We start from the raw sequence: 27,953 nt of genomic DNA on the forward strand, positions 1-27,953 counted from the left end.
CATCATACTGCATTATATGCCTTTTGTTACATCAGTGCAATGGCAAATCCATATTGTTACAATCCAGCTCTCCTACCTGTAGTAACAACCTTTCATCTCCAATAACGATAGCTTGGTTCCAGTCAATGACTTCTGAAAATGGCAGCTCCCATCCATTACTTAACATCACTGGAATACATGCAGCCTGTGATATTTATAATAGAAAATGTACAAATATGGATCGAAGATAAAAAATCATTTATAAATGCGAAATTCAAAGAACATTCATAGCATCTATGGTAAGATTTTAGACCTGGGAACATTTTGATTAAGCACCTTGTCTAGTACACACAACCTTATTCTTCATATTCATTATATGTGAGAAACCATGTCTTCCTCTTCTGGAGGACAAAAATACAGGAGTAACAGATTTATGTTTGATCATCAAAACAATTCGCAGTAGTGAAGATGACAGGTTTTTAATTCCATCCTCAGGATGTAGGCATTGCTCCCAAGGTCAGCATAAATTGCTCCTAAGTTGGCCCAAGAACAAGATGGTGGTGAATGCTTTCTTAAACCTCTGCAGCTCTAGTACAACTGACGGGTTTGCTCAGACACTTCAGATGGCAGTTAAAAATCAAATAAGTAGGCATGGGACTCGTTCTGTGGATCATCAGTCAAGGCTTCTGGATGACTAACCCAGTAACATAACCACTACATTACCATATCCATCGAAACCCAGAAAACATTGAAATAAATGGAAAAGGATCATTATGCCCAGCTGGTCTGAATCACCGTTTAGAATACAAGCAATTTGTTCTAAATCTGTTACTTACTCTATCCCATATCCCTCCATTCTCTCTTTTTAAATTCACCTATTGACTTCAATTTTCAATGTTTTGTAGCTTCTGCCTTAAACACTAACAGGTGAATTCCACCACCTCAACCATCTAAATTTATCATGCTGTGTTCTGCATTCCATATTTAAACATGTCTCTATGGGCCCTTATTTTAGAGCATTCAACTACAGTGTTTCTATCTAACTCTGTCTCATTCTTTCAGAATTTTAAACACATATTACACCACAATCTGCCTAGTTTTAATGAAAAAAAATTACAATTTTTAAAGTATTTATATTTCCTGACTGGAAATTTTTTTAGTAAGTCTATTGTATTTTCTCTCAAGCCTCAACATTCATCCTGTAGTGTGCAGTCTAATACTGTACCACAAGACTTTCTAAGGTCATAGTCAAAGCTCAATATTATCTCTTATACTCTGTACCTCAGATAAAATCTAGAATTCTATTAGCTTTTTAAAAAAAAATTAGATGCTGCCTTTATTGTCAACCTGTTTCCCAAATTCATTTGCTCTTCCACAGTACCAAACGTAATTCCATTTGAAGTATCACTACTATCACTGCTGCTTTTTGTAAAACCAACATGCCAGCTTAAAATGATGCCAACAGCTCCAACTGTATATTGAAAATCTATAGTTAAGTTGCAGAGGATGTTTAAAAATGTCACAAGATACATTATATTGAAAATGCAAACATTTTTGATAATTTGTCAACTGTTAACCATCAGGTAAAAGCAGTACTAAATAAATCCATCTAACAAGTCAGTAACATCGGCCGGGATTCTCCCAAAAGAAATTCTAAATGTCAAATTTGCATAATAACTGGAATAAATCCTGCTGGGTTTTTTTAAGCAAGATTTTCAAAATGAATCTCCCACACTTTGTGCATCACAGAGTGCCTCAGCATGAATCTCGATAAAAATCGGGGTCGGGGCTACTCCCGCTGGAGAAATATATTTTAAAATGTACACAATTCTATAACATGCAGCATAGCGTTGAGCGGGCCATGGTGCATGCGCCTATCTGTCATAGTGGAGATTGATGTGGAGATGCCGGCGTTGGACTGGGGTAAGCACAGTAAGAAGTCTCACAACACCAGGTTAAAGTCCAACAGGTTTATTTGGTAGCAAATACCATAAGCTTTCGGAGCGCTGCCCCTTCGTCAGATGGAGTGAAAATCTGTTCTCCAACAGTGCACAGAGACACAACATCAAGTTACAGAATACTAATTAGAATGCAAATCTCTACAGCCAGCCAGGTCTTAAAGGTACAGATAATGAGGGTGGAGGGAACATTAAACACAGGTTAAAGAGATGTGTATTGTCTCCAGACAGAACAGCTAGTAAGATTCTGCAAGGTCAGGAGGCAAGCTGTGGGGGTTACTGATTATGTGACATAAATCCAACATCCCGGTTTAGGCCATCCTCATGTGTGCGGAACTTGGCTATCAGTTTCTGCTCAGCGACTCTGCGCTGTCGTGTGTCGTGAAGGCCGCCTTGGAGAACGCTAACCTGAAGATCCAAGGCTGAATGCCTGTGACTGCTGAAGTGGTCCCCCACAGGAAGAGAACAGTCTTGCCTGGTGATTGTCGAGCGGTGTTCATTCATCCGTTGTCGTAGCGTCTGCATGGTTTCCCCAATGTACCATGCCTCGGGACATCCTTTCCTGCAGCGTATCAGGTAGACAACGTTGGTCGAGTTGCAAGAGTATGTACCGTGTACCTGGTAGATGGTGTTCTCACGTGAGATGATGGCATCCGTGTCGATGATCCGGCACATCTTGCAGAGGTTGCTGTGGCAGGGTTGTGTGGTGTCGTGGTCACTGTTCTCGGGAAGGCTGGGTAGTTTGCTGCGGACAATGGTCTGTTTGAGGTTGCGTGGTTGTTTGAAGGCAAGAAGTGGGGGTGTGGGGATGGCCTTGGCGAGATGTTCGTCTTCATCAATGACATGTTGAAGGCTCCGGAGGAGATGCCGTAGCTTCTCCGCTCCGGGGAAGTACTGGACGACGAAGGGTACTCTGTCCACCGTGTCCCGTGTTTGTCTTCTGAGGAGGTCGGTGCGGTTTTTCGCTGTGGCGCGTCGGAACTGTTGATCGATGAGTCGAGCGCCATATCCTGTTCTTATGAGGGCATCTTTCAGCGTCTGGAGGTGTCTGTTGCGATCCTCCTCATCCGAGCAGATCCTGTGTATTCGGAGGGCTTGTCCGTAGGGGATGGCTTCTTTTACGTGTTTAGGGTGGAAGCTGGAGAAGTGGAGCATCATGAGGTTATCCGTGGGTTTGCGGTACAGTGAGGTGCTGAGGTGACCGTTCTTAATGGAGATGCGTGTCCAAGAATGCAACCGATTCCGGAGAGTAGTCCATGGTGAGTCTGATGGTGGGATGGAACTTGTTGATGTCATCATATAGTTGTTTCAGTGATTGCTCACCATGACTCCAAAGGAAGAAAATGTCATTGATGTATCTAGTGTATAGCATCGGTTGAAGGTCCTGTGTGGTGAACAAGTCTTGTTCGAACCTGTGCATGAAGATGTTGGCATATTGGGGTGCGAATTTTGTCCCCATGGCTGTTCCGTGTGTCTGGATGAAGAACTGGTTGTTGAAGGTGAAGATATTGTGGTCCAGGATGAAGCGGATGAGTTGTAAAATTGCATCTGGAAACTGGCAGTTGACGGCATTGAGAACTGAGGCCGTTGCAGCAATGCCATCCTTGTGGGGGATGCTGGTGTAGAGTGCCGAGACATCCATTGTGACGAGGAGTGCTCCTGGTTCAACTGCTCCATGTGTATTCAGTTTCTGTAGGAAGTCCGTAGTGTCGCGACAAAAGCTGGGGGTTTTTTGTACAATGGGTTTCAAGATGCCCTCGACATAGCCGGAGCGGTTCTCGCACAGGGTTCCATTTCCTGAAACGATGGGACGGCCGGGTGTGTTTGCCTTGTGTATTTTTGGGAGGCAGTAGAGATCTCCAACGCGTGGAGTACATGGGATGAGAGCACGGAGGGTGCTCTGAAGGTCCGGATCAAAGGTTTTGATCAGAGTGTTGAGTGGACGGGTGTGTTCTTTGGTCGGATCTGTGGGTAACCGTCTGTAGTGTTCCTCGTTGTTCAGTTGTCGGTACACTTCTTTACTACCAAATAAACCTGTTGGACTTTAACCTGGTGTTGTGAGACTTCTTATAGTGGAGGTTGGCACATGCACAGTAGTCCTGTGCTGCCAGTCTCCCGATCACTGGCCAGCTCAATTGCAGGCCAGCCTTGTGACCTCGCAATGCTGCCCCCCCCCCCCCCCCCCCCCAAATGGCCAGCTCCGATCACTGTCCACCCTCCCTCACTGAGCCTAGTGCAGAGTGGCAGCGGGACCACCAACTCCCCACTGATCTCCCCCCATAGGCCCCACTCATGGCACTGCCTCGCTGGCAATGCCCAGGGGGGCACCCTTCCCTTTGCCCCCAACATCCTGGGGGGGCCTCCACGGCCTCCCTTCACTCCAGCAGGGTCAGGCGCCAGCTCCATTTTAGGCGCCCAGTGGGGAGCCTGCTAAACGGCCTCCACTTATGTCTCCCAGCCCGCTGCGCTGCTGGGAGAATTTCCCCCATAATTTCCATTAGAGGTAATTTGCGTAACTAAGTGAAAGAAAACAGAAGATAACAAAAGAGAATGAGACAAAGTATAAAAAATGATATAAGGTGTGCATGTTATAGAATTGTGTACATTTTCAAATATATTTTTAAGTTTTGCAAAGTTCTTTTTCCATGTGTTTTATTATGCATTAGCTAAATTGGCTTTTTTTAAGGGAAGGATTAAATAAATATGACAATATCCCTTACACCATCCATAGGCACTTTACATCCAAGCTATGCTAGTTTGAAACCAACATTTAAGACTTGAGTGCAAGCTGAGAAGCAGTACCCCTGATTTTGTTGTTTGCCCCAGTGAGATGTTTGGCTTCCGCTTCTCAACAGCAACACTACTCTGATGGGAAACTTAAGTGATGTGGGAGATGTCTGACTCAACTCATCTTAACTGCAGCATGACACAATATGCTGGAGCTAAAAAACAATGTTTATGCTTTTCTTTCTTATTAACTACTGTACTCATCGCTCTGAAAATATTTAGTTATCAACCCAAGAAAAATTAGTTTTGTATTGCACACCTATTCTCACACATAGCAAGTGCTTGACAGCCAATTAAAGTAGTCACTGTTATTTAAGGACATGTGGCCCAACTTGACAGAGTAAGGCCTCACAAACAGCAAGTGAGATCAATGGCCACTTAATCTGTTTCAGTAATTTTGGTGTAATTTTTGTTTAATAACAAATGTTGGCCAAAGAATAGGAAGAGCTGCCTGATTTTGTTTCAACAATGCCATGGGATATTTCAACCGAAGAAACAGACAGACCCTAGTGGAACACCCTATCATAATTCTGTGACTTATTGTTCATTTAAATGTTTAATATTAAGCACCTGTAACAATGTAGTGTTCTACTTTCCATTTATTTGATATAGAAAGGAACGGGAAACAGTGGTTAGATCTATAATGAAGATAGGAATGGAGGGGAAGGACTCAAAAGGAAAAAAAAAACCATCTGAAGTAAACTAGAAAGTGGGTTCCCTTAGAAAGATAGCTATGAATACACTACTGATTTTGGATCATTAGAACTGGACCGCCATCGATTTTCTTGCTTGTCTAGTGCCTTTCAATTGCCAAACCTGTACCTAGTGTACCTGTACCTTCTGCACCTCCAAATGCTTGTAAATTATGTGGACAAAGTAAATTGATCTGTAACTGTAAAAGATGCTAACTCACATGACAATTCTGGTTAACAATGGGAAGTTTTGAAATGTCCTAGGTTAATTATTTACAGATCTTCAATGATCTGCATTTCACCCAGGTTAAAACTGGCCAGAACTCCCTACTGGGTGTAAACCTAAAATTTAAATTTAACTGCAACATCCTTCAATTGCTTTTGCTAATCATTATTTCAATTACTTCATGCTAAAAATTGTAAAATATAATTAAGAAACTGTGGTGCCAGAACATTGTCGTACATGTTTAAAGAGGACACATTTGAAGTATCCTAATGCAGTGTTTTCATTTTTTCCCCCCCTGGGACCCACTTTTATGAACTGGCCAAGCTTTGTAACCCACGCCACATTCACTTAATTTGAATGTGACAATTGAGCCTGCTTATCAGGTTCACAGGATGAGAAGGCAATGTGCACATCAGGTTAGAGTTTAGCCGTTCCTTTGTGGCGTCTTCAATTTTGAGAGAATCCCACCTTGCACACGTAGGAAAGTCATCATGAAGGTTAATAGCAACAAAATGCTTGTTTTATTCAGCACTGGATACTGCTGGGAGATGCTAATCCAGAATGATGACAACCTCAGGGACTTGTGGCGTGTTTTTAATATGCTGTCACAGGTCAGGTGTAGCAGCTCAGTCTCCACATTTAGGGCTAACTCTAAGTTAATAACTGACTCTGGACACTCAAACTCAAAAGGATTTTTCACCGACTTCTCTTTAAAATCTGATGCTTCTCCTCTGGAAACTAACAACAAAAACTGTTGATCAGCACAGCAAGATGCAACTGAATAAGGTTCGCCAGTCTATTCAGTGTGGGGAACATGTAAAATTGTGCTTGCCGAACTTTCAATGACTTTTGGAAAGCATCTATTTGTTCCCAGTGCTGAAAACAATTATCCTTTCCTTGCAATTTCAGGTTCAGACCAGTTTAGAATCGAAAAGATGTCTGCAAGGCAAGACAGAGTTAGCATCCAACTTTCATCACCAACCAATCAGCCAAAGAGGACGATTCCTCAAGGAAGAAAACATGAATTTCATTCCTCAGTTTATGTGCATAAACCTCACCCAAACTGGAATTCTCCAGTCCAGCTGCAGTGAATGGAGTTTTGGTTGAGTGCCAAATTTTCCATTCTTGCTAGCAGCGGTCGCAACATCAGAGAATTCTGGCCCATATCTCAAGAAATAATCTTTATACTGCTTTGGTCCCAATTTGTTTTTTTCAGGCTGTTCACTCGAGGCACCCTGGTGCTCTGCAAGAGCTAACAGTAGCACTGCTCTGTCCTGTCGTGGACTCCCCAGAGCAGCTCTCTCCAACTGACCCCAGTGCGAGATTCTGGCCAGTGGGTACACTGGGCCTATCAGTGTCTCTGACCGTCTCTTTCTTGTAACAAAATGATCTATGCCCACAGTCCTCTCCTCTTGCTCGCAAGTGAAAGAAACTGGCTTTCAAGTGAATTCATGCCAAGTGTACGTGCAGGGCGAGCTGACCTGCTCACTGTCGCCTCATCGTTGGCTACTGTTCAAAGGGATTAAAAAATGGAGGCAGTAGGGTTTGACTGCATTTAGAGTAGTATATGCCGCTCTTGGCACCCAAGTCAGGTGATCTTTGGGGAACACCGCGATCCTTTTTACATTCACCTGAGTCGAGACCCCGACTTTGAAAAAACCTGTTCTAATGCACTGGTCAGACCTCACTTGGAAGCAGCTCATAATTAGATCCATCCAATTCACTTTTTAAGAGTGTCCATTCTTTTTGGTCTTTATGGATTTTGGATGTGTATCAGGGAATTTCAGCAGCCACATATAGAGTTTAAATCCATATCGTCATTAATGTGCATCACAACTTATTGGAACATACTCCTCGTGTTGGAGATCTCTACTGCCTCCCGAAGATACACAAGGCCAACATACCCAGCCGTCCCATCGCATCAGGCAATGGGACCCTGTGTGAGATACTCTCTGGCTACATCGAGGGCATCCTGAAACCCATTGTACAAAGAACCCCCAACTTCTGTCGCAACACTACGGACTTCTTACAGAAACTTAGCACCCATGGAGCAGTTGAACCAAGAACACTCCTCGTCACAATGGATGTCTCGGCACTCTACACCAGCATCCTCCATGACGATGGCATTGCTGCAACTGCCTCAGTACTCAACACTGACAACTGCCAATCTCCAGACGCGATTCTACAACTCATTCGCTTCATCCTGGACCACAATGTCTTCACCTTCAACAACCAGTTCTTCATCCAGACACATGGAACAGCCATGGGGACCAAATTCGCACCTCAATATGCCAACATCTTCATGCACAGGTTCGAACAAGATTTCTTCACCGCACAAGACCTTCAACCGACGCGATACACTAGATACATTGATGACATTTTCTTCCTTTGGACTCATGGCGATCAATCACAAACAACTATACGATGACATCAACAAGTTCCATCCCACCATCAGACTCACCATGGACTTCTCTCCAGAATCGGTTGCAATCTTGGACACACATCTCCATCAAGGACAGTCACCTCAGCACTTCACTGTACCGCAAGCCCACGGATAACCCCTCACGATGCTGCACTTCTCCAGCTTCCACCCTAAACACATTAAAGAAGCCATCCCCTACGGACAAGCCCTCTGTATACACAGGATCTGCTCAGACAAGGAGGATTGCAACAGACACCTACAGACGCTGAAAGACGCCCTCGTAAGAACAGGATATGGCGCTCATCAATCGACAGTTCCAATGTACTACAGTGAAAAACCGCAGACCTCCTCAGAAGACAAACACAGGACACGGTGGACGGAGTACCCTTCATCATCCAGTACTTCCCCGGAGCGGAGAAGCTATGACATCTTCTCCAGAGCCTTCAACATGTCATCGATGAAGACAAACATCTCGCCAAGGCCATCCCCACACCAAGGCCCCCCACTTCTTGCATTCAAACAACCGCACAACCTCAAACAGACCATTGTACGCAGCAAACTATCCAGCCTTCAGGAGAACAGTGACCACGACACCACAACCTCTGCAAGACGTGCCGGATCATCGACACGGATGCCATCATCTCACGTGAGAACATCATCCACCAGGTACATGGTACATACTCTTGCAACTCGGCCAACATTGTCTACCTGATACGCTGCAGGAAAGGATGTCCCGAGGCATGGTACATTGGCGAGACCATGGAGACGCTACGACAACGGATGAATGGACACCGCTCAACAATCACCAGGCAGGAGTGTTCTCTTCCTGTCGGGGAACACTTCAGCAGTCAAGGGCATTCAGCCTCTGATCTTCGGGTAAGCGTTCTTCAAGGCGCCTCCACGACACACGACAACGCAGAATCACTGAGCAGAAACTGATAGCCAAGTTCCGCACACGAGGCCTCAACCGGGATCTTGGGTTCATGTCACACTATCTGTAACCCCCACGACTTGCCTGGATTTGCAAAATCTCACTAACTGTCCTGGCTGGCGGCAATTTACACCTCTTTAACCTGTGCTTAACCCTCTCTCCACTCTCACTGTCTGCATCTGTAAAGACTTGATTACCTGTTAAGACTCACATTCCAACCGTTATCTTGTAAATTGAGTTTGTGGCTATATATGCCATGTTTGTGAACTGAACTCTTCACTCACCTGATGAAGGGGCAACGCTCCAAAAGCTCGTGGTACCAAATAAACCTGTTGGACTTTAACCTGGTGTTGTGAGACTACTTACTGTGCCTACCCCAGTCCAATACCGGCAACTCCACATATTGGAACTAAGGTGCATTTATTTTAGTGATGCAGCATTAAATAATTGTTCTTTCCAAACGATAAATTTCAAACAGGATTAATCCTGATTTTGGATCCGAGTTTCTATGGTTTAAGGACTGGATTGCTAGACGTTGAAGTCACAGTTTAGTTACTCATGCACTAAAAGACTCTGGTTAATCAGATTACTTTTTTTGTGTGTAGTGCTGCACATTTTTCACCTTATGTTCATAACTATAAAAAAAACACTGCTTTATCTATATTCTTTATCAGTTACCTGTAAAGCCTCCAGAAACCGGAAAGATCCCAGTCTACGGCCTCGTGGAACCAAACAGAAGGTGGAATTGTGCAACATCTCACGATAATCATATCTAGGAAAGAATAAATAGGAACAAATTGTTTAAAAACTAAATCACATTCTATAAAATCAAATTAACAAAAAGTAGTTAATTATTTCAAGCTTAATTCTTGGGATAAGGTGAGGCTGGCATTTGAGAGTTTCTAGATGCCCTAAGCAAGTGGTTTGCTTAAGAGGGCAATTACGAGCCACTGTATTTTGCGACAGGATTCAAAGGCCAGATCAGATATGTATGGCAGATTTCCTCTTTCCAAGAGTACATTTGCGAACCAGTTGGGTTTTTAATGACAATCCAACAGCTTCAACGCCACTTCACTGATATCAGCTTCTGACTTCAAATTCTCAAGCTGCCATGGCAGGATTTAAATTCACAGGAATACTAGTTCAACAAAACAACACTATTAACTTGTCACTGGATTCTTGAAATGCGTAATGATGTGCTCTCCAAATGGTTCAGGAAGTTTACTCAGGGAATTATCTAGCAATACCAAAGGTGCCAGTTCAACCCCCTATACATGCTGAATTAGCTGACTTCAGGCATGGCAGTGGTAGAGGTGAGGTAGCCTTCAAAATATATTAATAATCCAGAAATCCACTACTTTCTGCAGTGCAATGAGGATATATAGTTCAGTCTGGAGCAGCAACCTGGCTTGTCAGACATTGCTTTGTAAACGCATGCTATATTGATCCAACGTTGAAGAAATGCAGGATGAAATGTCAATTTTATGTGCTTCACACTATAGAGACAAGTTTCTTTCCTGTCCTACTCCCTGCCATTCTCAATGGAGCTTGGATCTCGGTTCTTCCCAGCACCTACCAAATCCTAGCTCACAGACAAGGAAAAGCAAACATATCTTAAAGAATGTAAAGCTATTTTATATTCACACAGGATAGGCAAAAGAGAATAAGCCAATATTCTATTTAGAATACCTATTAGTGCAAAATGCACTGCTTAAGAACCATTTACTGAAAAAAACCTTGCAGAAGAAAAGGTCATAAATTAAGAATGCCTGCATGGTTTAAATATATAAAAATCATTCTGTCTAAAACAATCACAACTGATTTCAAAGTAGAAGTACTCTTTTTTAAAACATGGACTCAAAATTAACTGAAAATAGAGACTCTGATGACTTTAGTCATAGTTAGAAGTAGAAAGTTCATGATCTGGAACTGATTACAGAGTTCTCTCTAAATTAAGTCCCACTCTGCCAACTGAAGTTCATTCAACCAGCAATTTCATCAGAGAGAGAAGTCAGTTAATTGATTGTCTGAAATTTCAGATCTAATAGTTTGCTGCTTAAAACTTACAGCAGTAACATACATTTATTTTGGAAAATATTAAATGATTCCATGATGAGACAGTCGCAACCCAACAGGCTATTTCCAAGAGGTTTAGGCCCAAACCAGCTGCCTTTCATAGCTACTTAGATACTTTTCACATTGCCCATTAAGTATGATTATATGTACTGTAGAGAATAAGATATTCATTTTACCCTAAGTCACCTCTTTTAAGTGTCAAATAAGAGCAACATGAACAATGCAGTCAGAGGGCATTCATGGCATAATGTGTTTGCTCCTTCCTTATGCAATGGAACAAAACTAGTGCAGAGGTTGGAAAGATTCTGAAACCATTCTCTTACTTCACATGGCACGATAGCATAGTGGTTAGCACTGCTGCTTCACAGCGCCAGGAACCTGGGTTCGATTCCTGGCTTGGGTCATTGTCTGTGTGGAGTTTGCACGTTCTCCACATGTCTGTTTGGGTTTCCTCCGGGTGTTCCGGTTTCCTCCCACTCTGAAAGACGTGCTGGTTAGGTGCATTGACCCGAACAAGTGCCGGACTGTGGCGACTAGGGGAATTTCACAGTAACTTCATTGCAGTGTTAATGTAAGCCTTACTTGTGATGAATAAATAAACTTAAAAACATGTTAGTTAAAGGTTCATGAGGTGATGAAAAGTGGTTTCTATATTACACTTCATGTGCCAAATGTTTATGCACACAAAATTATTGCACTTGACATACATATTTGCATCAATTACAACTTAAAAGCTTGATTACAGAAATTTCAAATTTGATAAATAAAGAATGGGCAACCAATAAAAAAGGAAAAAGCAAACAAAACTGTTCGAAATATATTTTGTTCATCACCATCTTGGCTTCTTCACAAAGCTGAACTACTTGAAGTAAGGCTTGCAACATAGGATATAAAAATCTGCATTATGTTATGATATAACTTTACGTGTGGCATGCTTATAAGTGTTCGTATGTTTTAATTTAGAATATGGAAACTGAAAATGTAATTGGGAAGAAAAATCAGAACTTCTCAGAGCATGATTTAGACAGCTAATTGCACGAGGCTGAGCAAAGAATAGTTCACATTTTGGGCCATGGAAAATCTAAACTACCATGTGTATCATTAGTATTCTTCTGCCTTGTTTACTTCATTTATAATTCTCTCATATTTAACTGTTGTGTTTTGGTGTTTCAATAAAGCATTTGCATATTTCCATATTCAAGTGTGTTGACTTAATGTTTCAATAAAGCTTTAGTAGAATTTTGTAAAGTTTAATGGAAAACATTTATTAACAAAAATATTATAAAAACAAAACTTTGATATTTGAACCAAAAGAGAAAACACTGGAAAATCTCAGCAGGTCTGGCAGCATCTGTAAGGAGAGAAAAGAGCTGACATTTCGAGTCCAGATGACCCTTTGTCAAAGTTAAAAGGCATAGAAAGTGGGAGATATTTATACTGCAGGGTGAGGGAATGAAAGGTGAGTCATAGCCATAGAAACCAGGAGAAAAGACTGCTAATAGCTGTCTACAGAGAGAATAAAGGATGTGAATGGCCAAACGGCAGAGAAGCTGTAAGCTGTGACAGATGAAGATGTTGGGGGAGGGGGAAGAAATGGGACAGAGGTAGAATGTAGAAAAGGGGAAGAGGGGGTGAGAAAAGGTAAGGGAAGGGGGATGAAGTAGGGGGAAAGTGTGGGGGGAAGGGGAGAAAAATGAAGACAGACAATAAAGAAATAAAAGGTAGAGAACAGTAAAAAATTAAATAAAATAGAATGAAAACAAAGGGGTTTGAGTCCTCCCCGCATTCCACAGATCCTTTCACGTGCCTCCAACATTCTGCCTCCAATTAGACACCCCCACCAGGACAATTACCTGCCCACGATCTTTTCATTGGAAACTGTTGTCAGGACATTGGCCGTCTCAATTTTTCTGCCCCCCTCACCCATTCCAACCTCTCTCCTTCCGAACTTTCCGCCCTTCGCTCTCTCAGGTCCAACTCATTGTCAAACCTGCCGACAAAGGGGGTGCTGTTGTAGTCAGGCATACTGATCTCTACCTCGCAGCGGCTGAGCGCCAATTCTCAGATACTTCCTCCTACTTCCCCCTGGGACCATGACCACACCACTGAACATCTAGCCATTATCTCCAACACCGTCACTGACCTCATTTCCTCTGGATACATTCCTCCACAGCTTCCAACCTCAGTCTCCCAAAACCGGACAGCTGCTTCTACCTACTTCCCAAAATCCACAAAAAGGACTGTCCTGGTAGGCCCATTGTGTCAGCATGCGCCTGCGCCACTGAACTTATTTCTTCTTATCTTGACTCCATCCTCACTCCCCTGGTCTATTCCCTCCCCCCCTACATCCGGGATTCCTCTGATGCCCTGCGTCATATTTACAGCTTCCAGTTCGCAGGCCCTAACCGCCTCCTATTCACCATAGACGTGCAATCTCTCTATACCTCCATCCCACACCAGGATGGCCTGAGAGCTTGTCACTTCTTTCTTGGAGAGGCCTGAACAATTCCCATCCACTACCATTCTCCTCCGCCTGGCTGAACTCGTTCTATCTCTCAACAACCCCTCTTTTAGCTCATCTCACACTCTCCAAATCAACGGAGTAGCAATGGGTACCTGCATGCGTCTTTTTTAAAAATGGGGTACATTCCTTGTTCCAGGCCTACCCAAGTCCCCTCCCACAACTTCTTTATCGGTACATCGATGACTATTTTGGCGCCGCTTCATGCTCTCGTCCAGACCTCGAAAAATTCATCAACTTTGCTTCCAGTTTCCACCCCTCCATTGCCTTCACCTGGTCCACCTCAGACACTTCCCTTCCCTTCCTTGACCTTTCTGTCTCCATTTCCAGCAATAGATTATCTACCAATATTCACTACAAGCCCACTGACTCCCACAGCTATCTGGAGTACAGCACTTCACACCCCACATCCTGTAAGGACTCCATCCCTTTCTCTCAGCTCCTTCGCCTCTGTCGCATTTGTTCCGATGGTGCCACCTTCCAAAGTGGTGCTTCTAATATGTGCTCCTTTTTCCTCAACCGTGGATTCTCATCTACAGTTGTCGACAGGGCAGCGTGCCTCAACAGCATGAAGTCCATCTCCCGCGCCATGACCCTCACTCCCTCCCCTCCCTTCCAGAAAGGGATAGAGTCCGCTTTGTTCTCACATTTCATCCCACCAGCTTCCGCATGCAATCCTCTGCCATTTTTGCCAACTCCAGCATGATGCTACCACCAAACACATCTTCCCTTCACTCCCTCTGTCAGCATTCCGCAGAGACCATTCCCTCCGGGATAACCTCGTCCACTCCTCCACTATACCCAATACCTCTCCCGTCACTCATGGCACCTTCCCATGCAATCACAGAAGGTGTAACACCTGTCCCTTTGCCTCTTCTATGCTCACCATCCAAGGTCCAAAATATTCATTCCAAGTTCAGCAGCATTTCACTTGCACCTCTTTCAATTTGGTCCATTGTATTCGCTGCTCTCAATGTGGTCTCCTCTATATTGTAGAGACCAAGCGTAGACTGGGTGATCGCTTTGTTGAGCACCTTCAGTCTGTGCGCAATCAGGACCCTGACCTTCCAGTTGCTTACAGCTTCTCTGCTGTTTGGCCATTCACACCCTTTATTCTCTCTGTGGACAGCTATTAGCAGTCTTTTCCCCTAGTTTCTATGGCTATGATTCACCTTTCATTCCCTCACCCTGCAGTATAAATGTCTTCCACTTTCTATGCCTTTTAGCTTTGACAAAGGGTCACCTGGACTCGAAATGTCAGCTCTTTTCTCTCCTTACAGATGCTGCCTGATCTGCTGAGATTTTCCAGCATTTTCTCTTTTGGTTTCAGATTCCAGCAAGCGCAGTAATTTGCTTTTATTTGATATTTTAACATTTAACTAAACATTTTACTTGAACAGCTGCACTCTTACATTTTGTTTAATTGCCTCATCTTTTCAAATTCCTTGCAATTAAAATATATTTTTTCTCTTTAACACAACGGTTCTGTTGTCTCTGTAAACGAGGTGGTAAGGGAGGGAGGGATGGATGTGAGGAGGGGTAGGGTTTGGACATATTAGTTATACATTTCACGCGTAACCTGACTTTTCGCTCATGATTTCTGCGCCTACGTCGAAGCCTCAAAAGAACTTCGGTGATTTTAAGAAGCCAAGCTAAAAGTGTGATTTACCAGCAGTGGCGGAACATGACTCCAGATTTTCAACATGCACTGGATTCTGCAATACCTATCAGAGATAGTTCAGATCAGCTTACAGGAGACTTGCATGTGTCATCTTAAGGAATACACTTTACTAAAGTTTTGAAATAGCTAAGTTGCATACTTCCCACTGTAAATGTGGGACTCATTTCACTCTACATCTTGAGGTTTCTAAGGATTAACATTGCATCAGGGAGACTCTTAAAATTGGGATAAACAACACTGCTTAGAATATATAAAATCCAAATAGACTTCTGCTGAAACTTATTACCAACACTGCAAATCCACTGTTATATATGAACGCACTTTTTACTGGAATTAACGGTATGCCATGACAAAGTTGTAAAAATGCATTTTAAAAATTCTCTCACTTTCTGTGCATTTTATACTTTAAACATTTTTAAAGCACATTTACAAAAAAACCCACCCAAAGAATGTCTGCTGCCTCTACTCGCTGCAGGTAGATAGAGCAGAAAAAAGTGTGCAAATAAATAAGTGTAAATACTCACCTATGATCGGGGCAAGTAAGCAAAGTTAGGGAGAAACTTCAGCGCAGTGCTTCAATCTTGAAAACTTTTTTAAAAACAAACCGGAGGTTTCAAATTGGAGTGCTTTCAGTACACGTCTGTGTGTCGGGACTTCTGTATTGTCCCAATGCGCAAGTGCTGTGCACAATCCCCAGAAGTCAGGATTCGTACCGCAAGTTACGGACCAATGCCTTCAGCGTGGTAACTGTGCCACTGCACATGCAGCATGCAACACTTGTGGCGATATCACTATTACATGGGAGTAAAATTCTCTAACTAGGGAGTAAACTCTTATTAATTTAGCACCCAAAATAAATTTGTGAATTTAATCAGTGGAAATCAGTTAAAAATTTAGAAAGGTCCTTATCTATAATTACATTAAATTAGCACTAGACAACCTAGCAAAAAAGGCATGATCTTATTAGAAAGGTAAATCTTAATCATATATGATACTTAAATGTAAACCTACCCATATTATAAAACATTGGAACAATGATATTAATCATGCAAGGTCCAATGCAAACTCATTCCAGGCTAAAATTAAGCAGACTTCGGATTTATGGTCATGCTTTTCATCCCAATTTCACAAAAAGGACAAGAAAATGGAATTGCTCTGTTCTGCCAGTTGAATAGTTTGCACTGGCGCAGAGATAATGGTTTAAGCCTTACTATAATGCCCATGATTTCTTCTGGTAATATCAAGTCAACAGACACGATTTTCCCAAAAAATGATTAAGTGTCAAAACAGCAAAAAAACTGAGGTGATCCGTGCTAGTCTACCCAGTGCAGACTGGACCGCAAGTGTCCCACACTCAAGTCAGTTTTTGAGAATGACAAGTTGCCACCAGTTCTGGGAGGGGAGGGGAGAAACATGGCCAGTGAGCCCGGTTGGACACTATCTTGTTTACGTCACTAGAAAGGGACTGGGACAATTGCAAACTGTTTGGCGCTGGGCAGGAAACCCACTTTTTGGCCCGGACTCTATTTTCCAAAATTGTGATCTGCATCAGGCACAGCGAGGCTGGAAAATAACCCCCAACATCTGCACTGATTTCCCAGAAGAGCCCCAAGAAAGTGCCACATTTCAAGGTTCAATAAAATTAACTACACATTAAAGACACTTTATTACTTTAGATTTTTCTATCTGTCATTCTCGTTTCTCATTTGGAAACAGTAAACCATGAACTGGAAGCTGAAGATTTGTGCAGGATATTAAATGAAGGTTATGGATTGCAAATTTAGAATTTGAAATACAATTCTATCGAAGTTGTGGTGAGGTGTGCGTCTGGCTGCTTTTCTACAAATTTTAGACCTTACATTAAAATTGTGCATTCTGATCAATTCTGAACACTTCTAAACCACAATATTGATATACCTTCAATCAAAAAAATATTATACATAAATAACACATTGGATTATTGACATTCAACCCACCAAGCAGTTATTTCCCCAAAGATTACCTCAATAATCACACTTCTCCACCCTCCTCTGCCACCCCATTCCAATTCAGAGCCACCCATTCCCTCCAAACCTCTTCCACTTTCATTCTAACAGCACCCCCAGGGCACTGTGCTGCCTTCACCCCGCCCCCAGGGCACTGTGCTGCCTTCACCCCGCCCCCAGGGCACTGTGCTGCCTTCACCCCGCCCCCAGGGCACTGTGCTGCCTTCACCCCGCCCCCAGGGCGCTGTGCTGCCTTCACCCCGCCCCCAGAGCGCTGTGCTGCCTTCACCCCGCCCCCAGGGCACTGTGCTGCCTTCACCCCGCCCCCAGGGCACTGTGCTGCCTTCACCCCGCCCCCAGGGCACTGTGCTGCCTTCACCCCGCCCCCAGGGCACTGTGCTGCCTTCACCCCGCCCCCAGGGCACTGTGCTGCCTTCACCCCGCCCCCAGGGCACTGTGCTGCCTTCACCCCGCCCCCAGGGCACTGTGCTGCCTTCACCCCGCCCCCAGGGCACTGTGCTGCCTTCACCCCGCCCCCAGGGCACTGTGCTGCCTTCACCCCGCCCCCAGGGCACTGTGCTGCCTTCACCCCGCCCCCAGGGCACTGTGCTGCCTTCACCCCGCCCCCAGGGCACTGTGCTGCCTTCACCCCGCCCCCAGGGCACTGTGCTGCCTTCACCCCGCCCCCAGGGCACTGTGCTGCCTTCACCCCGCCCCCAGGGCACTGTGCTGCCTTCACCCCGCCCCCAGGGCACTGTGCTGCCTTCACCCCGCCCCCAGGGCACTGTGCTGCCTTCACCCCGCCCCCAGGGCACTGTGCTGCCTTCACCCCGCCCCCAGGGCACTGTGCTGCCTTCACCCCGCCCCCAGGGCACTGTGCTGCCTTCACCCCGCCCCCAGGGCACTGTGCTGCCTTCACCCCGCCCCCAGGGCACTGTGCTGCCTTCACCCCGCCCCCAGGGCACTGTGCTGCCTTCACCCCGCCCCCAGGGCACTGTGCTGCCTTCACCCCGCCCCCAGGGCACTGTGCTGCCTTCACCCCGCCCCCAGGGCACTGTGCTGCCTTCACCCCGCCCCCAGGGCACTGTGCTGCCTTCACCCCGCCCCCAGGGCACTGTGCTGCCTTCACCCCGCCCCCAGGGCACTGTGCTGCCTTCACCCCGCCCCCAGGGCACTGTGCTGCCTTCACCCCGCCCCCAGGGCACTGTGCTGCCTTCACCCCGCCCCCAGGGCACTGTGCTGCCTTCACCCCGCCCCCAGGGCACTGTGCTGCCTTCACCCCGCCCCCAGGGCACTGTGCTGCCTTCACCCCGCCCCCAGGGCACTGTGCTGCCTTCACCCCGCCCCCAGGGCACTGTGCTGCCTTCACCCCGCCCCCAGGGCACTGTGCTGCCTTCACCCCGCCCCCAGGGCACTGTGCTGCCTTCACCCCGCCCCCAGGGCACTGTGCTGCCTTCACCCCGCCCCCAGGGCACTGTGCTGCCTTCACCCCGCCCCCAGGGCACTGTGCTGCCTTCACCCCGCCCCCAGGGCACTGTGCTGCCTTCACCCCGCCCCCAGGGCACTGTGCTGCCTTCACCCCGCCCCCAGGGCACTGTGCTGCCTTCACCCCGCCCCCAGGGCACTGTGCTGCCTTCACCCCGCCCCCAGGGCACTGTGCTGCCTTCACCCCGCCCCCAGGCACACTGATGAATTCTATAAATACACATTATAAAACCCATAGATCCTCCACATACAGCCTCCATCATTTGGACTGATCACATGCAACAACAATCGCTCCCACCCATGCCCCCCCACCCTCCCCCAACCACCCCTGCAGCTGTCTCCCTTTCTTTAAATTGTGCAAGACAAGTTGCATTTGGAATGGATGTAGAGAATGAAGATCAAAGTCAAAAGCTATTTCACCCAAGAGAGTTCTCTGACAAATAAGTGTTGAAAATGAAAGCTTGATTTTTATCATTCATCCACACCTGTCAGTAGGAACTGGCTAGATAATAAAAACCTAAGGGCAGACAGGGCAGAATTATCCCCACAGAATTAATATTCTAAAGAGCTTCCAGAATGGCTAAGATGGGGCCTTAAGCTGGAATGCTGTTTAACTTGCATTTAGTGCAAGACGCCACATTGGCAAAAGGTTTGAAGCTTAGGGGTGGCATGGTGGCACAGTGGTTAGCACTGCTGCCTCATGGTGCCAGGGACCCGGGTTCAATTCCTGGCGTGGGTCACTGTGTGGAGTTTCACATTCTCCGTGTCTATGTGGGTTTCCCCCAGTTTCCTCCCATCAAAGATGTTGGGTTAGGTGGATTGGCCATGTTAAATTGCCCCTTAGTGTCAGGGGGACTAGCTAGGGTAAATGCATGGGGTTATGGGATAGGGCCTGGGTGGGATTGTGGTCGGTGCAGACGCGATGGGTCGAATGGCCTCCTTCCGCACTGTAGGATTCTATGACTTTAGCGCTAAAAACGGTCTCTCAGGAGATCATCAAGGGCTGACTGCTACTTAAATTGCCTTCTCATGTTCCTAAAGAGGTTGCCGAGCATTTTGATGGCTACCGAGGTGCTGTTTTTCAGATGAGACATTAAACTGAGGTCTGCCCTCTCAGGTGAATGTAAAAGATGTTATAGCATACTTCTGAAGAAAAGCAGAGCGAGCTATTCCTGGCCAATACTATCCCTCAATCAATATCACAAAAATAGATGAGTGGTCATCATTGCCGTTTGTGGGATCTTGTTGTGTGCAAATTAGCTGCTGTGTTTCCTAGACTACAATGACTATGCTGAAAAAATAAAAGTACCTCTTTGGTTATAAAGCCCTTTAAGATATTGGTGGTTGTGAAAGGTGTTTATATAAATGGGAGTCCTTTTTATTTGGAGTAAACTAGTCGTTGCAGAGGTTTGAGCACGACTTTCCTGTTCATTTGATTCAAAGAGGACTTTTAAAAACACATTTGGAGTTGCTTCGGGACTTCACCAGAAATTCTCTTGAAGACCTCGTCTAAAAAGATTAAGTGCTGTAATTCTCTAACTTATTGGATATCTTATGGGAGAGAGGGAATGTTTAGTCGTCAAAATCTTTCTCGGAACACCCTCCAAGCTCCTTAGTCTGCCATTAGAAAAAATGAGGAGGAGGAGCAGAGCTGCTGGAGGGAGGGATAGGAGGGAGGACTTCTGATTCTTGGTGATCTGCTTCACGCCCCACAATCTGGCGTTCATGAGAAACCAGCAATTGTGCCACAGTCAAGCTCAGGAACCAGATGAGGAGGAAGAGATTGAGAAGGAGACTGGAGGGTGAGGTAGAGATCGAGAAAGAGACTGGAGGGTGAGGTAGACTCTTTTGGCCCCTACAAGTAAAGACAATCCTCCTCTGGACCCTCTTAAGAATCTGAGCATTCTTGATCCCCGAGCCATCCTGAAACCTACCACTGTGTGTCAGCCACCCAAGTCCATATCTCCAATGAAAGTGGAAGTGTAACCCACTACATCACTAAGAAAATTGCTTCTAACCATATTTGAGTGCTAAACCTGCAGTATTCTCCTTTAGCACCTTCAAGCAAGTTCAAATTATGGCAACCGTCAAACAGGCCCAAAATTACATGCTAAAACCACATTTTGAGATCGGTGCATTTCATTAGCACAGTATCTACACTCTTCAAAATAATTCCCCATGGTTCAGGATAAGAACAATAAATTGAAATCCTGAGAGATATCTTGCTGAGAACTCTCAGAACTATTTGCACAGTATGCATTGTGATTTTAAACCCCTTGTACAACACAGCTGAGTTCATGTTCCACACTTGTACACTCAAAAGGTCATGATACAAACTCTTGATCGGTAATTATCAAATTAGGTGGAGATCTTTTAGTTGCTTACGGTATCAGCAAGTATTGCAGTTGTAATGCAGATACCTTCAGATTGTGTTCCTAGTATTAACCAAGAATCAAGAACATATTGACAATTTGCCAAATTTTGGCAGCCTTGTATTATGAATAATGACTGTCTTAAAGAAAGGTGGAATGATGAAGATCATAAACTTTAAACACACTGATCCAAAACACCCAAGGGTAGGACAGAGGAGAGCAGAGTTCTGAGGTATGACCTCAAATTTAACCCTTAATCTGTACCATTATTTGCTCACAGTTGGGGAGCAGCAGTGACACTACAAATGATCATGTATTCCCAGAGTGGGGTAAGGAGGTTAAAAAGTGCTTTGGTCCCCAATCGTTATCTAGTGAACTGCAGGTGGAAAGTGTACCTGCATAAAGGTTAGGTAAGGGCAGGATTGCGCTTTGCTTGGAGGACGTGGTCCTTACCCATCCCCATCCAATAACAGGTCATGAAGGCTAACACATGATTACTTTGGCTAAAGTAGTCGAGGGCCTCTGGTTCCCATGGTGCCATTGCAAATAAAATCAGCCAGGTTAGATGAAATTATTTGGAGAGAAAACCTGTATGAAGCATTGACACGTGTCAATTTGGCCAAATGGCTCCTTTCTGTGCTGTTAAAACTTTGAACTTTTGTAATAAACTGAGATGGATAAACTAACAGAGTCTACTAACACCCAAAGATATAGGAACTATACGTGTGATGAGTAAAGGTAGTCTTAAACAGGCTTTGTTGGCCATAGACCCCCAAAAAATGAATTAATTAATTTGGTCTAAAAGAGATAACTGCAGGAAACAGAAAATAAAGGGGATTTCACAGTCCTAGAAGACAGGAAAGCATTTTGCACTGCTGTGACTAACACCAAGACGTTAACATCAGCAACTTAAGAGATGTATGTAAATTAACAGCAGCATTAACTCAAACTCTATGTGGCATAGAAAGCTTAATTGACACTCCTGCAGGAAGAGCAATTCGTGAAGTTGGAGCTAAGCAGAAGCAGCTTTGCTCTGTATCCGGCCAGCTCATGCTGTAGCAGACTTGGGAATACTTGAACTAAAACTCAAATGTAAAAGAATAAAAACTGTTTTTTCATCAGTTAGATTAGTTCATTCATTTAGATCAACACACAATCTTACCAAATACAGAAAACAATAACTTAGCAATAAAACGTACACCACAATAGACCAAAAGTGGAAGAGACAAACTCTCCATTTCTGTCAGCTGTCAGGTGGTAGTGCTGAATGGATGCCAGGCAAAACTCTAATAGCTAAAGGAAGAAACAGTGGGAGGGGTGGGAAATAGAAATAGACAGATGCATTAATCCCAAGACATTTTCCAACGATTCTGGCCAGCTGGTTAACAATGGCTTCATAAAAATATCGTGCAGTGATTGAACTTATGCCATGATATTTAAAAATATAAAATTAGGCAATCTGCTTAATTAAGTACTTTTGGTTTATAAGCCAAAAGGTAGTATGAGATTTATTTTTCAAGATATAGGAATAGTCAGAACTACCAAGTCTACTATCAGGAATGTTGGTCAATGTAAATTAGCTATGACATTACGAGTTAAAACACACATTATTCCCACATCACCCCAATATCATTACTTTACTCATGCTTAGCATTTCTTTATGTTGGCAATATGCAAGTGTAGTTAGTAATCTGCAATAGCATTCCTTTCCAAAAATAAAGCACAAGTCTTTCTAAATCACTTTACCCAATATGATCAGCCCAGTGTGACGTGAAGGCCAAAAACCTCTGGATTCACCAGGGAAAAGTTTCAAACTAGGATCCAAAGCATCCACTTAAATCAAGAAATCTGCCATGCAGCATAACTGAGCCTTTGCACTGCCATGAAGAGAATTACTTCAAAATTTATCCATTCAGTATCGCAAAACTCTGTCTGGACAAGTGGTCTATTAGATAGTATGGTAGCAACTCAAATTGATTTACAATGTTTGAGCAAATGATACTTCATATTTTGTGTGGTATTTACACTACCAAATAGACAAGAAAATATATTGTTTCCACTGCACCTCTGTTAAGATTCTTACAAGAATGCATCAGCTTGGTCCTTTTCTTCTTCATCTCTCGAATCCCCCAAAAATTTATTGTTTCATACAAAACCACTAAATGCAAATATTCAGATCGAGGCATAATGTAATTGGCTAAATATTAGAGCCAACCATAATAGGCAGAAGTGGTTGTTAGTGGAATCACTAAAACACCTATATTTCACATAAAAAAGCCACTTTAGTGTGCGCAGAGATACAGAAGAAAATCATTTTGTTTTTATCATTTGTTCCTATTGATCACAACACAGCTGGAGAAAATCATAGAAAGAGGGACACAAATCAGGCACTTGCACATTTGTTTTAAAATGCAAATTATTGGCATTTGGCATGCTTTAGAAAGAACCTTCATGGGAAAAAATACAATCTTGCATTAATATAGTGAAAATTATTTTAAAAATCATAGCATTGTTATAATTAGGTGATTACACATTGCAACCCATTAAGTAGAGTGGATTAGATCCTAGATCCTCCTCACAATAATGTATCGTTAGCAAAAATGAGTACCCCAATACTTTCAGAAAGACTTGAAGCAAATTACTTCTGGTCTGTTTTTTTTACTATTTTCATCTCTGACACACCATTGATCAAGTTACAAATAACTTTGTGACCAGCTGTGCCACACTTGAGAGGATTGGAAACAGTATTGTGCATGTCTCTCATTTCTCAAACCAGATATTTCGTAGTGAGACAGCCTGTAAATTAGGGATACTTAGTAATATGGAAACATAGCTATTAGAAGCAAGAATTAGATTCTGCTCAAACTAATTTAATTTATATACAAATAACCATCCAGTACAATGTCACCTCACTAACCAATACACATGCACATTTCAGTTGTGAACAGTATCACTGGCAATAATTACTCATTACCATTTGAAGTTTACAGGCAAAATATGCACTTAAACCCAATTTAGTGCTTTAAGGCTCCAAGGAAGAGAAAGTCCTTACTGTTCCCTGCATCAGATTGCTTCACATACTAAATTCAAGAGACTGGTTTAGTTTTCCAGGACTTACTAAAACGTCAGTGTTTTCAGGGATTCTTAGTTTTATTCAAGCACAGAAAATACATACAAGTGTGTGTGTGAGATTTAAATTGAGAATCGACCCTGAAAGCCTAATGCTTCAATTGCAGTTTAGCCTAAATTAACTCTGCAATAGAGTTGCCCTACAATTTAAGTGGCCATTCCCATTCTGCATTGGGCTTCCTCAACAATGTCCATGCTTCATTACTCGAGGTTCCATGCATTCAACCCATTCTCTGTGTTACTATTATATTAGGAAAATAGTTAATAAATAATCCCTTTGGTTTAGAAATAAAGTTTTATCAGACATATTTCAACTGCTATTATATCCATGCCTACAGTGGTATTGCATTTTATAATTTCATTAGAAAGGATTCCCATTGTCAAATAATGAATCAAATAATTACTATTCCCATCAGTGTCTTCCAATACTATAGGTCAGTGGTTCCCGACCAGTGTGCCACAACAAAGAACCCCCCTCCCCCACCCCCAAGTGTGCCACGAAAATATTCAAAATGATTCAAAATTAATGTAATTAAACTAAAACTAACCATTATCTTCAGCTCTGTTGGCAGCATCTCCAAGACCCAATGAATTTTGGGCCTCCAGCGCCGGCCGAGAAAAAGAGCCGTACTTGCATAGTTTACATTTTTAATGTTGGTCAGGCCTATGCGCAAGACCAATGGGACTTTGGAGCTGAAGACAAAGGTCCCATGTGCCAACACAAAAAGTGAAAACTGAGTGTAAAAACCTTGGGAGAAACAAGAGAGACAGGAAGAAGTTTTTAAAAAACAGGCAAGAGGACAAGGAGAAGTTAAACATGAAGTTCCCAGTAAGGGAAGACGACAGAGAAAATAGGTGTCTCAATTTTTTTTTAGTAGAGGTGTGCCATAAAAAGTTGGGATCCACTGCTCTGAAAAGGTTAAATCAGTTTACTAGCTTCCTTTTTGTAGCTTTAAACAGATGTTTAGTAATTTGATGTTTAAGCACTCCATCTGGTTTTGGAAAAAGAATTGCACAGCTCAGCTTTTCAAATAAAATACTTCCAACAGTGTCAGCAATTTCCCCAGCAGCAGAAATTGAATCACTCTTGTTAAGCACAAAACAAAACATCAAGGCACAATTGTTACCGAAATAGTGCTTTTCTGCAGTTGTTCCAAGTCCCATTATTTCACACAAATGCAGATGTTTTTCCCTTGTGCACTAATGAAATTGAGAGAAACTCCACAAGCGTCCCACATTTGGATTACTTTAGGAGGTAAGACCAACTTCAAAGCTTGACATGTAATCGAATTACATTTACTTTAGACAGTCAAATCGAAAATTCCATAGATCCAATTCTATTAAACTGCAAATTTGTGTGGACATTGAATTTAAGGAAAGAAAAACTAAATAGATCTCCTGTAGACAGTCAAAATCAATATTTTGATTGATTTGGGCAGCATGGTGGCACAGTGGTTAGCACTGCTGCCTCAGTGGCAGGGACCCAGGTTCGATTCTGGCCTCGGATGATCGTCTGTGTGAAGTTTGCATGTTCTCCCTGTGTCTGCATGGGTTTCCTCTGGGTGCTCCGGTTTCCTCCCACAGTCTAAAGATGTACGTGTTAGTGGATGGGCCATGCTAAATTGCTCCTTAGTGTCAGGGGGCTACGGTAAATATATGAGATTATGGGGATAGGGCTTGGGTGAGATTGTTGTCAGTGCAGGCTCGATAGGGAGAATGTCCTCTTTCTGCACTGTAGGGATTCTATGAATGTTCAGGTCAAGCAAGGTACAAAGGTGGGGCCAAGTGAATCAAGTCATGGGAGGATGGAAAACAAAGGATACAAATGGGAGGGGGAAAAGAATGGAAATGATTAGTGGGGGTGGGGTAGAAAATTAAAGGGAGAAAGGGAAGCTAAAGGGAGAAGAGAAGTTGTTTGCCATGTGAAGGGGGCAGGCATGAAGAGTCAAGAATGGAGAAGGGCACCAGGCACAGTTTCAGGATGGTATCACCCTTGTAACTTTTCTCTGCACCTTCTCCAATGCTTATATACCTTTTTATAGCATGACAACTAGAACTGCACGCAGTACTCGTGTGTTCTAACCTAAAGTTTGATACAAGTTTAGCATAACACCCCACTTCATCAATTCTATCGCTCTGGAAATAAAGTTTTGTGCTTTATTAGGCTTTTTTATGGCCTTGATAACCTGTGGCAGTTTTTAATGCCCTGTGTGTTCCAATGGCAAATCTCAACAAATATACAATCCTTTGAGGCACAAAACCCAACAGGAAAAGTGATCCAACCATGGATAACAAGTTAAGCCTCTTAAGGATCAACAAGGTCATCCATGTGCAGGTCCACAAGAGATGGGTGAGATCCTAAATGAATATTTCTCATCAGTATTTACTGTTGAGAAAAGCATGGATGTTAGGGAGCTTGGGAAAATAAATAGTCATGTCTTGAGGAGTGTACATATTACAGAGGAGGTGGTGCTGGAAGTCTTAAAGCGCATCAAGGTAGATAAATCCCCGGCACCTGTTGAAGTATATCCCAGGACGTTGTGGGAGGCTAGGGAGGAAATTGCGGGTCCCCTAGCCGAGATATTTGAATCATCAATGGTCACGGGTGAGTTGCCTGAAGATTGGAGAGTGGCAAATGTGCCTTTGTTTAAAAAAGGCTGCAGGGAAAAGCCTGGTAACTACAGGCCAGTGAGCCTCACATCTGTGGTGGGTAAACTGTTGGAAGGTATTTTGAGAGACAGGATCTACAGGCATTTGGAGATGCAAGGACTGATTAGGGACAGTCAGCATGGCTTTGAGAGTGGAAAATCATGTCTCACAAATTTAATTGAGTTTTTTGAAGGGGTAACCAAGAAGGTAGAAGGAGATGATGCAGTGCAGTTGATGTTGTCTACATGGACTTTAGCAAGGTACCGCATGGTAGGTTGTTGCATAAGGTTAAATCTCATGGGATCCAGGGGGAGGTATCTAAATGGATACAAAATTGGCTTCTTGACAGAATGTGGAGATGCCGGCGTTGGCTTTTGCTACCAAATAAACCTGTTGGACTTTAACCTGGTGTTGTTAGACTTCTTACCGTTCTTGACAGAAGCCAGAGGGTGGTTGTAGAGGTTGTTTTTCAAACTAGAAGCCTGTGACCAGCGATGTGCCTCAGGGATCAGTGCTGGGCCCACTGTTATTTGTCATTTATATTAATGATTTGGATGAGAATATAGGAGGCATGGTTAGTAAGTTTGCAGATGACACCAAGATTGGTGGCATAGTGGACAGTGAAGGTGGTTATCTCCAATTGCAACGGGATCTTGATCAATTGGGCTAGTGGGCTGACGAATGGCAGATGGAGTTTAATTTAGACAAATACGAGGTGATGCATTTTGGTAGACTGAACCAGGGCAGGACTTACTCAGTTAATGGTAGGGCGTTGGGGAGAGTTACAGAACAAAGAGATCTAGGGGTACATGTTCATAGATCCTTGAAAGTGGAGTCATAGGTGGACAGAGTGGTGAAGAAGGCATTCAGCGTGCTTGGTTTCATCGGTCAGAACATTGAATACAGGAGTTGGGACATCTTGAAGTTGTACAAGACATTGGAATACTGTGTGCAATTCTGGTCACCCTATTATAGAAAGGATATTATTAAACTAGAAAGAGTGCAGAAAAGATTTACTAGGATGCTACCGGGACTTGATGGATTGAGTTATGAGGGGGCG

The 27,953-nt window shown here is 43.7% G+C and overlaps 1 protein-coding gene across 1 annotated transcript in view; it reads right to left on the reverse strand.

The window, feature by feature from the left end:
- Positions 1 to 27,953, reverse strand: part of LOC144495851 (exostosin-1-like) — a 190,294-nt gene that overhangs the window by 37,513 nt on the left and 124,828 nt on the right. Inside the window, exons 2-3 of the mRNA XM_078216489.1 lie at positions 9,674 to 9,767; positions 77 to 184 (exon numbers count right to left, since the gene is read on the reverse strand). Coding sequence (XP_078072615.1) covers positions 77 to 184; positions 9,674 to 9,767 — 202 coding nt within the window. The remainder of the gene's footprint in view (positions 1 to 76; positions 185 to 9,673; positions 9,768 to 27,953) is intronic.

Source organism: Mustelus asterias, chromosome 7, assembly GCF_964213995.1.
Source record: "Mustelus asterias chromosome 7, sMusAst1.hap1.1, whole genome shotgun sequence".
NCBI classification, from domain to species: domain Eukaryota; kingdom Metazoa; phylum Chordata; class Chondrichthyes; order Carcharhiniformes; family Triakidae; genus Mustelus; species Mustelus asterias.